The sequence below is a fragment of the Bombina bombina genome, chromosome 4 (assembly GCF_027579735.1).
Source record: "Bombina bombina isolate aBomBom1 chromosome 4, aBomBom1.pri, whole genome shotgun sequence".
In the NCBI taxonomy this organism is placed as follows: domain Eukaryota; kingdom Metazoa; phylum Chordata; class Amphibia; order Anura; family Bombinatoridae; genus Bombina; species Bombina bombina.
In genome coordinates, this window is record NC_069502.1 from 554,219,010 (window position 1) to 554,233,515 (window position 14,506).

The 14,506-nt window shown below is 37.6% G+C and overlaps 1 protein-coding gene across 1 annotated transcript in view; it reads left to right on the forward strand.

The window, feature by feature from the left end:
- NT5E (5'-nucleotidase ecto) overlaps positions 1-14,506 on the forward strand; it is a 218,406-nt gene that overhangs the window by 199,254 nt on the left and 4,646 nt on the right. The window contains exon 8 of the mRNA XM_053710491.1: positions 961-1,161. Within this exon, the coding sequence (XP_053566466.1) occupies positions 961-1,161 (201 nt within the window). The remainder of the gene's footprint in view (positions 1-960; positions 1,162-14,506) is intronic.

The window sequence follows — 14,506 nt, forward strand, 5'->3', positions numbered from 1 at the left end:
TACTCTAACTCTATTTAGAACTGAGCTTTAAATGTTAGTACTCTAACTCTATTTAGAACTGAGCTTTAAATGTTAGTACTCTAACTCTATTTAGAACTAAGCTTTAAATGTTAGTACTCTAACTCTATTTACAACTGAGCTTTAAATGTTAGTACTCTAACTCTATTTAGAACTGAGCTTTAAATGTTAGTACTCTAACTCTATTTAGAACTGAGCTTTAAATGTTAGTACTCTAACTCTATTTAGAACTGAGCTTTAAATGTTAGTACTCTAACTCTATTTAGAACTGAGCTTTAAATGTTAGTACTCTAACTCTATTTAGAACTGAGCTTTAACTGTTAGTACTCTAACTCTATTTAGAACTGAGCTTTAAATGTTAGTACTCTAACTCTATTTAGAACTGAGCTTTAAATGTTAGTACTCTAACTCTATTTAGAACTGAGCTTTATTTTGTGGAATCACAAATAACTTTTCCTCAAACTGAGTCATAGAAGGTTTTTTCACTTGGCAGACTTCTGAACGCAGTATTTACATTTTGTTTTATTTAAATGTTTTATCTAAATGTATTTTTATTGCGCTTTATATTAGATTTATTAACTTGTCTTTTAGGGAGACGTCCCTTTTTATAAACATACTGTGATATATGAACATTCATTTTTAGACCTGTTTTTAGAAAAGTATTAAATACAGAAGATTTTTTGAAGCTTATCATCTCATATTATTTACTTGTTATACAATAGTTTACTCATGTGTTAGCTGTATAGCTCCCTCTTCAAACTACACATTTTTCCTTGACTTTTCCTTTATAAGCTATTGAGGAGCTTATTCTGAAGAGTGGCTATAACACTCCCAGTGCCTACCCTAAACTCACTCCTAAGTCTGGAAAGCCTTAAAATTCAACATTTTGTTTTATTTCTTATTAATACTAAATATAATCTTGTGTTTGATGTGTCCTTGTAGGAATTAAAGTGATCTTTAATATAGCTAAAAGTCCTGGAGAAAGAGTGGTCAGTTTACAAGTTATGTGTACGGAATGCCGTGTGCCAAGATATGTTCCTGTGGAAATGAACAACACCTATAAAATTGTTGTGCCTTCATATATTGCTGAAGGGGGAGATGGCTTTGCAATGCTGAAAAATGGAAGCCTAAAACATGATAGTGGTGAGTTTTTTTTGTGCAGTAGTATGTACATAGTTATGTATTATAAACTAATACTAATTGTATCACACACATTGTAAAGCAATAACAAATACTAAATAGAATGTAGATGAATGATACTGCTACAAGCAGTTTAAATACCTTGAGATTGGTATATAAATTGTTTTGTTAGATGTAATGAGACAGCTTTGCAATATAATTTCATTATTTTGCCCCCTTTTCATGTAATTGATGTGTTTTGAAGATTAAGCCATTTTTAATTCTCAGAACTTAATAGAAGTCCTGCTGACTACTCAAGGCTAACTAGCGGCTAGATTTAGAGTTCTGCGGCCAAAGGGGTGCGTTAGCTACGCGTGCTTTTTTTCCCCCGCACCTTTTAAATACTGCTGGTATTTAGAGTTCACAGAAGGGCTACGTTAGGCTCCAAAAAAGGGAGCGTAGAGCATATTTACCGCCACTGCAACTCTAAATACCAGCGTTGCTTACGGACGCGGCCAGCTTCAAAAACGTGCTCGTGCACGATTCCCCCATAGAAAACAATGGGGCTGTTTGAGCTGAAAAAAAAACTAACACCTGCAAAAAAGCAGCGTTCAGCTCCTAACGCAGCCCCATTGTTTCCTATGGGGAAACACTTCCTAAGTCTGCACCTAACACTCTAACATGTACCCCGAGTCTAAACACCCCTAACCTTACACTTATTAACCCCTAATCTGCCGCCCCCGCTATCGCTGACCCCTGCATATTATTATTAAGCCCTAATCTGCCGCTCCGTACACCGCCACAACCTACGTTATCCCTATGTACTCCTAATCTGCTGCCCCTAACACCGCCGACCCCAATGTTATATTTATTAACCCCTAATCTGCCGCCCCCGCTATCGCTGACCCCTGCATATTATTATTAACCCCTAATCTGCTGCTCCGTACACCGCCGCAACCTACGTTATCCCTATGTACCCCTAATCTGCTGCCCCTAACACCGCCGACCCCTATATTATATTTATTAACCCCTAATCTGCCACCCCCAACGTCGCCTCCACCTACCTACAATAATTAACCCCTAATCTGCCGACCGGATCTCACCGCTACTCTAATGTATTAACCCCTAAAGCTAAGTCTAACCCTAACACCCCCCTAAGTTAAATATAATTTAAATCTAACAAAATAAATTAACTCTTATTAAATAAATTATTCCTATTTAAAGCTAAATACTTACCTGTAAAATAAACCCTAATATAGCTACAATATAAATTATAATTATATTGTAGCTATTTTAGGATTAATATTTATTTTACAGGCAACTTTGTATTTATTTTAACCAGGTACAATAGCTATTAAATAGTTAATAACTATTTAATAGTTACCTAGTTAAAATAATTACAAAATTACCTGTAAAATAAATCCTAACCTAAGTTACAATTAAACCTAACACTACACTATCAATAAATAAATTAAATTAAATACCTACAATTATCTACAATTAAAACTAACACTACACTATCAATAAATTAATTAAATACAATACCTACAAATAAATACAATGAAATAAACTAACTAAAGTACAACAAATAAAAAAGAACTAAGTTACAAAAAATAAAAAATATTTACAAACATTAGAAAAATATTACAACAATTTTAAACTAATTACACCTACTCTAAGCCCCCTAATAAAATAAGAAAGACCCCCAAAATAAAAAAATGCCCTACCCTATTCTAAAATTAAAATAGAAAAGCTCTTTTACCTTACCAGCCCTGAAAAGGGCCCTTTGCGGGGCATGCCCCAAAGAATTCAGCTCTTTTGCCTGTAAAAAAAAAAACATACAATACCCCCCCCAACATACCCCTAATCTAACCCAAACCCCCCTTAAATAAACCTAACACTAAGCCCCTGAAGATCTTCCTACCTTGTCTTCACCACGCCGGGTTCACTGATCGATCCAAAAGAGCTCCTCCGATGTCTTGATCCAAGCCCAAGCGGGGGGCTGAAGATGTCCATGATCCGACTGAAGTCTTCATCCAAGCGGGAGCTGAAGAGGTCCATGATCGGGCTGAAATCTTCATCCAAGCGGGAGCTGAAGAGGTCCATGATCGGGCTGAAGTCTTCTATCAAGCGGCATCTTCAATCTTCTTTCTTCCGGATCCATGTTTATCCCGCCGACGCGGAACATCCATCTTCACCGACGACTTCCCGACGAATGACGGTTCCTTTAAGGGACGTCATCCAAGATGGCGTCCCTCGAATTCCGATTGGCTGATAGGATTCTATCAGCCAATCGGAATTAAGGTAGGAAAATCAGCCAATCAGAATCAAGTTCAATCCGATTGGCTGATCCGATCAGCCAATCAGATTGAGCTTGCATTCTATTGGCTGTTCCGATCAGCCAATAGAATGCGAGCTCAATCTGATTGGCTGATCGGATCAGCCAATCGGATTGAACTTGATTCTGATTGGCTGATTCCATCAGCCAATCAGAATTTTCTTACCTTAATTCCGATTGGCTGATAGAATCCTATCAGCCAATCGGAATTCGAAGGACGTCATCTTGGATGACGTCCCTTAAAGGAACCGTCATTCGTCGGGAAGTCGTCGGTGAAGATGGATGTTCCGCGTCGGCGGGATGAACATGGATCCGGAAGAAAGAAGTTTGAAGATGCCGCTTGATAGAAGACTTCAGCCCGATCATGGACCTCTTCAGCTCCCGCTTGGATGAAGACTTCAGCCCGATCATGGACCTCTTCAGCTCCCGCTTGGATGAAGACTTCAGTCGGATCATGGACATCTTCAGCCCCCCGCTTGGGCTTGGATCAAGACATCGGAGGAGCTCTTCTGGATCGATCGGTGAACCCGGCGTGGTGAAGACAAGGTAGGGAGATCTTCAGGGGCTTAGTCTTAGGTTTATTTAAGGGGGGTTTGGGTTAGATTAGGGGTATGTGGGTGGTGGGTTGTAATGTGGGGGGGGGGTATTGTGGGGTTTTTTTACAGGCAAAAGAGCTGTTTTCTTTGGGGCATGCCCCCGCAAAAGGCCCTTTTAAGGGCTGGTAAGGTAATAGAGCTGATTACTTTTGTAATTTAGTATAGGGTAGGGCATTTTTTTATTTTGGGGGTCTTTTTTATTTTATTAGGGGGCTTAGAGTAGGTGTAATTAGTTTAAAATTGTTGTAATATTTTTCTAATGTTTGTAAATATTTTTTTATTTTTTGTAACTTAGTTCTTTTTTATTTTTGTACTTTAGTTAGTTTATTTAATTGTATTTATTTGTAGGTATTGTATTTAATTAATTTATTGATAGTGTAGTGTTAGGTTTAATTGTAGATAATTGTAGGTATTTTATTTAATTAATTTATTGATAGTGTAGTGTTAGGTGTATTTGTAACTTAGGTTAGGATTTAATTTACAGGTAATTTTGTAATTATTTTAACTAGGTAGCTATTAAATAGTTATTAACTATTTAATAGCTATTGTACCTGGTTAAAATAAATACAAAGTTGCCTGTAAAATAAATATTAATCCTAAAATAGCTACAATATAATTATAATTTATATTGTAGCTATATTAGGGTTTATTTTACAGGTAAGTATTTAGCTTTAAATAGGAATAATTTATTTAATAAGAGTTAATTTATTTCGTTAGATAAAATTATATTTAACTTAGGGGGGTGTTAGGGTTAGGGTTAGAATTAGCTTTAGGGGTTAAAAAATTTATTAGAGTAGCGGTGAGCTCCGGTCGGCAGATTAGGGGTTAATGCTTGAAGTTAGGTGTCGGCGATGTTAGGGAGGGCAGATTAGGGGTTAATACTATTTATTATAGGGTTATTGAGGCGGGAGTGAGGCGGATTAGGGGTTAATAAGTGTAGGTAGGTGGCGGCGACATTGGGGGTGGCAGATTAGGGGTTAATAAATATTATGTAGGTGTCGGCGGTATTAGGGGCAGCAGATTAGGGGTACATAGGGATAACGTAGGTGGCGGCGGTGTACGGAGCGGCAGATTAGGGGTTAAAAAATTTTAATAGAGTGGCGGCGATGTGGGGGGGCCTCGGTTTAGGGGTACATAGGTAGTTTATGGGTGTTAGTGTACTTTAGAGCACAGTAGTTAAGAGCTTTATAAACCGGCGTTAGCCCAGAAAGCTCTTAACTACTGACTTTTTTCTGCGGTTGGAGTTTTGTCGTTAGATTTCTAACGCTCACTTCAGCCAAGACTCTAAATACCGGCGTTAGAAAGATCCCATTGAAAAGATAGGATACGCAAATGGCGTAGGGGGATCTGCGGTATGGAAAAGTCGCGGCTGCAAAGTGAGCGTTAGACCCTTTCCTGACTGACTCCAAATACCAGCGGGCGGTAAAAACCAGCGTTAGGAGCCTCTAACGCTGGTTTTGACGGCTACCGCCAAACTCTAAATCTAGGCCTCTGTGACCTATCTGTCCCTAGTTGGTTTTATCAGATAACAACTACAAAACAATTAATTTGTTACTAACTTTATGACAGTGGCCCATATTAGCTTTTCCAAGTTTGGCTATTCAAAAAAAGATGTTAATTTGTTTTAAAAATGTAAGACTTGGATAATGTGTTATTCTATAGCAACACATCGGAAATGTCTTGTTTAAGTTGTTTACTGTCCCTTTAACAAGCTTCTATTCACACAAAAAAATGTTTATATGCAATAGTAAGATGAGTATAATAGTATGTAAGTCTGTTTGGGCTAAAACTGCTCTCTGTATTTATACAGTGAAGGGGAAAAGCTTAGCATTTGCAAAGAAATGTAGAAATGACAAATTGTATTAAATTGCAATCGTGTTGCAGCATTTCTCATCATATTGATAAAAGGACATAAGAATTTTTTTTTCTTTTGTGATTCAGACAGAGCATGCAATTTTAAACAATTTTCCAATTTACTTCTATTATCAAATTTGCTTCATTTTCTTGGCATCCTTAGTTGAAGGAGCAGCAATGCACTACTGGGAGCTAGCTGAATGCATTTGGTGAGCCAATGCCTAGAGGCATATATGTGCAGCTACCAATCAGCAGCTAGCTCCCAGTCCTGCATCGTTGCTTCTGAGCCTACTTAGGTATGCGTTTTAATAAAGGATACCAAGAGAATGAAACAAATTAGACAATAGAAGTAAATTAGAAAGGTGTTTAAAATTGTATTTGCTATCTAAATCATAACATGTTTAATTTTGGCTGTACTGCCACTTTAAAGGGACACTAAACACCTTCGCCTAGATTTAGAGTTCTGCGGCCAAAGGGGTGCGTTAGCTACGCGTGCTTTTTCCCCCTGCACCTTTTAAATACCGCTGGTATTTAGAGTTCACAGAATGGCTGGGTTTTCAGTGCGTTAGGCTCCAAAAAGGGAGCGTAGAGCATAATTTAACGCCACTGCAACTCTAGATACCAGCGGTGCTTACGGACGCGGCCAGCTTCAAAAACTTGCTCGTGCACGATTCCCCCATAGAAAACAATGGGGCCATTTGAGCTGAAAAAAAACCTAACACCTGCAAAAAAGCGGCGTTCAGCTCCTAACGCAGCCCCATTGTTTTCTATGGGGAAACACTTCCTACGTCTGCACCTAACACTCTAACATGAACCCCGAGTCTAAACACCCCTAACCTTACACTTATTAACCCCTATTCTGCCGCCCCCGCTATCGCTGACCCCTGCATATTATTATTAACCCCTAATCTGCCGCTCCGTACACCACCGCCACCTATATTATAGCTATGTACCCCTAATCTGCTGCCCCTAACACCGCCGACCCCTATATTATATTTATTAACCCCTAATCTGCCCTCCTCAACGTCGACTCCACCTGCCTACACTTATTAACCCCTAATCTGCCGAGCGGACCGCACCGCTACTATAATAAAGTTATTAACCCCTAATCCGCCTCACTCCCGCCTCAATAACCCTATAATAAATAGTATTAACCCCTGCCCTCCCTAACATCACCGACACCTAACTTCAATTATTAACCCCTAATCTGCCAACCGAATCTCGCCGCTACTGTAATAAATGGATTAACCCCTAAAGCTAAGTCTAACCCTAACACTAACACCCCCCCTAAGTTAAATATAATTTAAATCTAACGAAATAAATTAACTCTTATTAAATAAATTATTCCTATTTAAAGCTAAATACTTACCTGTAAAATAAACCCTAATATAGCTACAATATAAATTATAATTATATTATAGCTATTTTAGGATTTATATCTATTTTACAGGTAACTTAGTATTTATTTTAACCAGGTACAATAGCTATTAAATAGTTAAGAACTATTTAATAGCTAAAATAGTTAAAATAATTACAAAATTACCTGTAAAATAAATCCTAACCTAAGTTACAATTAAACCTAACACTACACTATAAATAAATTAATTAAATAAAATACCTACAATTAAACCTAACACTACACTATCAATAAATTAATTAAATACAATATCTACAAATAAATACAATGAAATAAACTAACTAAAGTACAAAAAATAAAAAAGAACTAAGTTACAAAAAATAAAAAAGAACTAAGTTACAAAAAATAAAAAAATATTTACAAACATCAGAAAAATATTACAATTTTAAACTAATTACACCTACTCTAAGCCCCCTAATAAAATAACAAAGCCCACCAAAATAAAAAAATGCCCTGCCCTATTCTAAATTAAAAAAGTTCAAAGCTCTTTTACCTTACCAGCCCTTAAAAGGACCTTTTGTGGGGCATGCCCCAAAGAATTCAGCTCTTTTGCCTGTAAAAAAAACATACAATACCCCCCCCAACATTACAACCCACCACCCACATACCCCTAATCTAACCCAAACCCCCCTTAAATAAACCTAACACTAAGCCCCTGAAGATCTTCCTACCTTATCTTCACCTCGCCGGGTATCACCGATCGGTCCTGGCTCCGGAATCTTCATCCAACCCAAGCGGGGGCTGGCAATCCATAATCCTGCGGCTGAAGAGGTCCAGAAGAGGCTCCAAAGTCTTCATCCTATCCGGGAAGAAGAGGCGATCCAGACCGGCAACCATCTTGATCCAAGCGGCATCTTCTATCTTCATCCGATGAGGAACGGCTCCATCGTGAAGACCTCCAGCGCGGATCAATCTTCTTCCTCTGACGTCCAACTGAAGAATGACGGTTCCTTTAAGGGACGTCATCCAAGATGGCGTCCCTCGAATTCCGATTGGCTGATAGGATTCTATCAGCCAATCGGAATTAAGGTAGGAAAATTCTGATTGGCTGATGGAATCAGCCAATCAGAATCAAGTTCATTCCGATTGGCTGATCCGATCAGCCAATCAGATTGAGCTCGCATTCTATTGGCTGATCGGAACAGCCAATAGAATGCGAGCTCAATCTGATTGGCTGATCGGATCAGCCAATCGGATTGAACTTGATTCTGATTGGCTGATTCCATCAGCCAATCAGAATTTTCCTACCTTAATTCCGATTGGCTGATAGAATCCTATCAGCCAATCGGAATTCGAGGGATGCCATCTTGGATGACGTCCCTTAAAGGAACCGTCATTCTTCAGTTGGACGTCGGAGGAAGAAGATTGATCCGCGCTGGAGGTCTTCACGATGGAGCCGTTCCTCATCGGATGAAGATAGAAGATGCCGATTGGATCAAGATGGTTGCCGGTCTGGATCGCCTCTTCTTCCCGGATAGGATGAAGACTTTGGAGCCTCTTCTGGACCTCTTCAGCCGCAGGATTATGGATCGCCATCCCCCGCTTGGGTTGGATGAAGATTTTGGAGCCAGGACCGATCGGTGATACCCGGCGAGGTGAAGATAAGGTAGGAAGATCTTCAGGGGCTTAGTGTTAGGTTTATTTAAGGGTGGTTTGGGTTAGATTAGGGGTATGTGGGTGGTGGGTTGTAATGCTGGGGGGGGTATTGTATGTGTTTTTTTACAGGCAAAAGAGCTGAATTCTTTGGGGCATGCCCCACAAAAGGTCCTTTTAAGGGCTGGTAAGGTAAAAGAGCTTTGAACTTTTTTAATTTAGAATAGGGTAGGGCATTTTTTTATTTTGGGGGTCTTTGTTATTTTATTAGGGGGCTTAGAGTAGGTGTAATTAGTTTAAAATTATTGTAATATTTTTCTAATGTTTGTAAATATTTTATTATTTTTTGTAACTTAGTTCTTTTTTATTTTTTGTACTTTAGTTAGTTTATTTAATTGTAGTTATTTGTAGGTATTGTATTTAATGAATGTATTGATAGTGTAGTGTTAGGTTTAATTGTAGGTAATTGGAGGTATTTTATTTAATTTATTTATTGATAGTGTAGTGTTAGGTTTAATTGTAACTTAGGTTAGGATTTATTTTACAGGTAATTTTGTAATTATTTTAACTATTTTAGCTATTAAATAGTTCTTAACTATTTAATAGCTATTGTACCTGGTTAAAATAAATACAAAGTTACCTGTAAAATAAATATAAATCCTAAAATAGCTATAATATAATTATAATTTATATTGTAGCTATATTAGGGTTTATTTTACAGGTAAGTATTTAGCTTTAAATAGGAATAATTTATTTAATAAGAGTTAATTTATTTCGTTAGATTTAAATTATATTTAACTTAGGGGGTGTTAGTGTTAGGGTTAGACTTAGCTTTAGGGGTTAATACATTTATTATAGTAGCGGCGAGATTCGGTCGGCAGATTAGGGGTTAATAATTGAAGTTAGGTGTCGGCAATGTTAGGGAGGGCATATTAGGGGTTAATACTATTTATTATAGGGTTATTGAGGCGGGAGTGAGGCGGATTAGGGGTTAATAACTTTATTATAGTAGTGGTGCGGTCCGCTCGGCAGATTAGGGGTTAATAAGTGTAGGCAGGTGGAGGCGACATTGAGGGGGGCAGATTAGGGGTTAATAAATATAATATAGGGGTTGGCGGTGTTAGGGGCAGCAGATTCGGGGTACATAAGGATAACGTAGGTGGCGGCGCTTTGCGGTCGGCAGATTAGGGGTTAATTATTGTAGGTAGCTGGCGCGACGTTGTGGGGGGCAGGTTAGGGGTTAATAAATATAATATAGGGGTCGGCGGTGTTAGGGGCAGCAGATTAGGGGTACATAAGTATAACGTAGGTGGCGGTCGATGTGGGGGGACCTCGGTTTAGGAGTACATAGGTAGTTTATGGGTGTTAGTGTACTTTAGAGCACAGTAGTTAAGAGCTTTATAAACCGGCGTTAGCCCAGAAAGCTCTTAACTACTGACTTTTTTCTGCGGCTGGAGTTTTGTCATTAGATTTCTAACGCTCACTTCAGACACAACTCTAAATACCGGCGTTAGAAAGATCCCATTGAAAAGATAGGATACGCAAATGACGTAAGGGGATCTGCGGTATGGAAAAGTCGCGGCTGGAAAGTGAGCGTTAGACCCTTTAATGACTGACTCTAAATACCGGCGGTAGCACAAAACCAGCGTTAGGAGTCTCTAACGCTGGTTTTCACGGCTACCGCCCAACTCTAAATCTAGGCCCTTGTAATTAAAAGACATTTGTGTTGTGTTGCTAAAGAATAACATACCAGCCAAGTCTTTTGAAAAATAATTAACATCCTTTTTACTGCAATCATTTCTCAGTTGCAAACTCCACCCACAATTTGCTACCTTATTTGAAGAAGCCAATGTGAACTTTAGTCCATAAACAACAATGCTAGCCACTGGTATAAAATGAATTGTTTTGCAGTTGTTATCTGATAAATCCAATTAGGGATAGCAGGGTTAGCCTTGAGAAGTCAGCACTCTGCATTTCAAGTTTTGAGAATTAGAAACTGCTCAATTTTCAGGTCTTACATAAATGAAAAGGGGCAAAATAAATAATGAAAATACATTCAAAGTTATTTCATTATGCATTACTAGTCCCTGCGAGTGGTGAGCTGCCTCCCATAGAAATAACAAGAGACTCTCTGCTATGTAAAAGTTTGCAATGGAAGACTAAGTACACAGGGAGAACCCAGCGTATGTTTTAACTTTAATATCACGCCTAATACAAATCAAATGATGCTGTTTTCAGTGCCATGTACCTTAAATTAGCTGTTATTTTTGTATGCGTAAGTTTTCCTTACAGCGTAATTAGTGTTTTTAATTTGAGAAAAAAACTGTGAAATCTGTAGGGCATAAATGTTTAGAGAATTACACTGTGATTTGAGAGACAATTTCATATACACCCATGGAATACCCATGTTCACCCCATTTAAAAAAAAAAAAATCCCCTCTGTATTTTGTACTTATTTAAAGGGACAGTATACTGTAAAATAGTTTTTCCCTTAATGTGTTTACAATTGCTTTTTTTACCAACTGCAGAGTAAAAAATGTATGAAAATTAGCTTTTTAAGGTTTATTTGTGTATATTAAAGCTCTGATTTTGTGCTTTGAAGCCACAACCTAATAAAATGTAGGTATAATCAGATTTCATTACTGTATCACATTGTGCACATATACCTGCTTCTTTATCTTATATCTGTCCTTAAAACAATCACCAATACTTTGAGAGAACAATGGAAAATCAACATTGTATTACCTTATCTCTGCTATATCGCACTGGGAGTGTAATTTCTTCTGCTGGCTGTGTTTACAAAGCTTATCTATAGCTGGTACGCGCGGCCACAAACTTTCAGAATAGGTGGGGATACCACATGCTAAATTAACAATTTCAAATGCCAATATAAGGGTAAAGGAGCTACTTGTAAACAATTTAATACACTCCAGCATGTAAAGTGGATCATTGGGAACAAATTAAAGGGGAGAAAATTTTTGAGTAAACTGTCCCTTTAAGTACACTGGGTGTGCAAAAAAACCATAGAAAACCATACTTATAACAATTTTCATTGTGCACTTTTGTAATGTTTGTATCTCTTTCCCATATGCAAATGCCGTATATGCCCCTTAATGAGACCCTATGTTTTCAGGGTAAAAAGTGGCTTTATAGAATTCCACCAGGGAAATAGAAGTACTGACCAGCATTCTTATAGAATCTCACCAGCCCAGAGAGCTTTAGAGAGTCGGGCACATTTCTATTAAAAAGGAAACTATTAGGAGTTATTTTGGATAGCCTTGACTAATCAGTATCACTTAATTTGATACTGACACCACAACCCCAACACAGACCCCTTTATTATCATAACTTCTAAACCCCTATTATTAAAAAATCTTCCTGCTATTAACCCCTTAATAGCCAGACCTCCTTGTTAAAAACCCTCGTTGCTACAGACGTTCTAACTGTAAATCACCACCCACCACCTAAATGGATCCCTACATGAACAACCAAGCACCAAAATACAAAGTCTTAATCCAGAGCAGCACTTTTTTTACTAAGCTTGCCTGCGTTCTCACTTTTTTCTAGCATTTTATACAGCAGTTTTGGCCATTTCTATTCATATTAGCTGATTTATTTCAAATTACTCATTAGAATTAGTCATTGATCCTTTTGATTGATTTGAAAAGGAAAATCAGCCAGTAGATATAGTTTGCATTCTATGTGCATTAATCCTATTGTCTGATTTGAAAATTTCTATAGGCTGTAAGAGGTAGAATGTAAGGACAGTAAGAAGATTTTAGATCTTTTTTAGTAACTTTTTGGTTTCAACGTAACATTTTTTTAATAATATATTTTTTTCCAAAAAACGTAGGTGTTTAGGGGGTCTTAGATGAGGGTGAGTTTAGATGTGGGGTGCTTCTTTCGGGGTGTAGTTTCCGAGGATGTTAGGTTAGGTGGGCGAGTCTTAGGGTAGGTATCAGCTTTGGTGGGGAAGTCTTTTATAAGGGAGGTCTGCGGTAGGGGCTATTATGTTCAATTTAGACTGGGGGGGATTAAGTTAGGCGTCATCTTATGTGAGAGAGTCCATTGTAAGCAGTGATTAGCAGGTTGAAGATTAATAGTGGGGGAATTTTTAGAGGTGGGATCTAGTGGTTTAATGGGTCTTTAATAGAAAAGTGTTGTTTTTTTTCTTTATTAAGAGATGTGGTGTATAGGGTGTTAAGAGTAAGATATTATTGGCAGTTAGGGGTTTAAAAGCGGTGGGGGGTTTCTTTGGGGGTTGTGATAGTTATGGTGTTAATAGGAGAGGGTTTTATTTGCATATGACTGGATTAGCATTTGGGGTTGAAATGGTTTTTACATTTTTTGTGCCTTTTGGTAGACACTTTGCTTTCTCTAGCACTATGTACGCTACTCATGAAATTATTGTAAGATACAAGGAGGTTAAGCGACTACTTGTAATTTCTGCACAAAAATGGAAGGGGTACGTTTTTGTTTGTGCTGTTTTAAAGTTTAGTGACACTTATATTTTTTTAATCCCAACTGTCTCATGGGCCGCTGGCAATATGCACAATTGCTGTTCCTGATTGGCTCACCAAGCTGAACTTTACTTTATACTGGAATATAATAAAGTATATAATTTTCCAAACAAAACCAGCAATACTCTGTGCACTTTTAAAAGGATGTAGAGTAGCAATGTGGATGGGGAATGCTGCCCTCTAGTAATAATTTTCTTCCACGTCAGTGTACGGATAATTTCCACGGCACCAAAAAGGAAAAAGAGAGACAAACAAAAGTGTAATACAGTCAACTTATTAATATAAACTTGTTCCTATGACCATATGACTCAGCTCTTAGCATCAACAATGGTTTTTAGAGATGTATCAGCCAGAAATCAATTGCTCCATATAACTTAATTCCTTGTTAACCACATTTATTTTAAAACAATAAAGATTTTAAAAACAGTGAATACAAAATTACATAAGGTGGTGGGCAGTTTTCATATGGATACCAGTTAGACGGTAAGGAGTCCTTGCTCTTCAGCTTAGGGATTCTATGGTTGTCTCTTACAGTGGCCGAACGCTTCTCCACCCTCTGTTTAAATATATTTTTGTGAAACTGCAACACACTAGGATCTGAATATGCACAGATCTAAGTGTGTTGTGGTTTCACAATAATACATTTGGTCCCGAAAAATAGTCGAAAAGCACAAGCGGCCAGACTTGGAGGTTTCCAAAACTTCCAAATGATCATATCTACTTTTAAACACCTGTGAAGGATGCTATTTGCTTTTGTAATTAACTGTTTGTTGTCCTATATCATTTTCAGACAGTAGTTATACCAAAGGGTAAATATATATAACAAAAACCTTCAAAAAAGTATATTATTTTGCCATACGGGAAAAAAATCCTCTGTCATGTATACAGCTACCCAATATTTTGGTAGTTTACAAACATTATGCATTAAACATATAACATCTGTTAAAACAATGTTTAAATTAGCTGATATATATCTGTCAGTTTGTCAAACATTACAACTGGAAAAGGAGTATATAGTTTGTCTTGTAAAGTAAAAAAAGTTACTTTACAA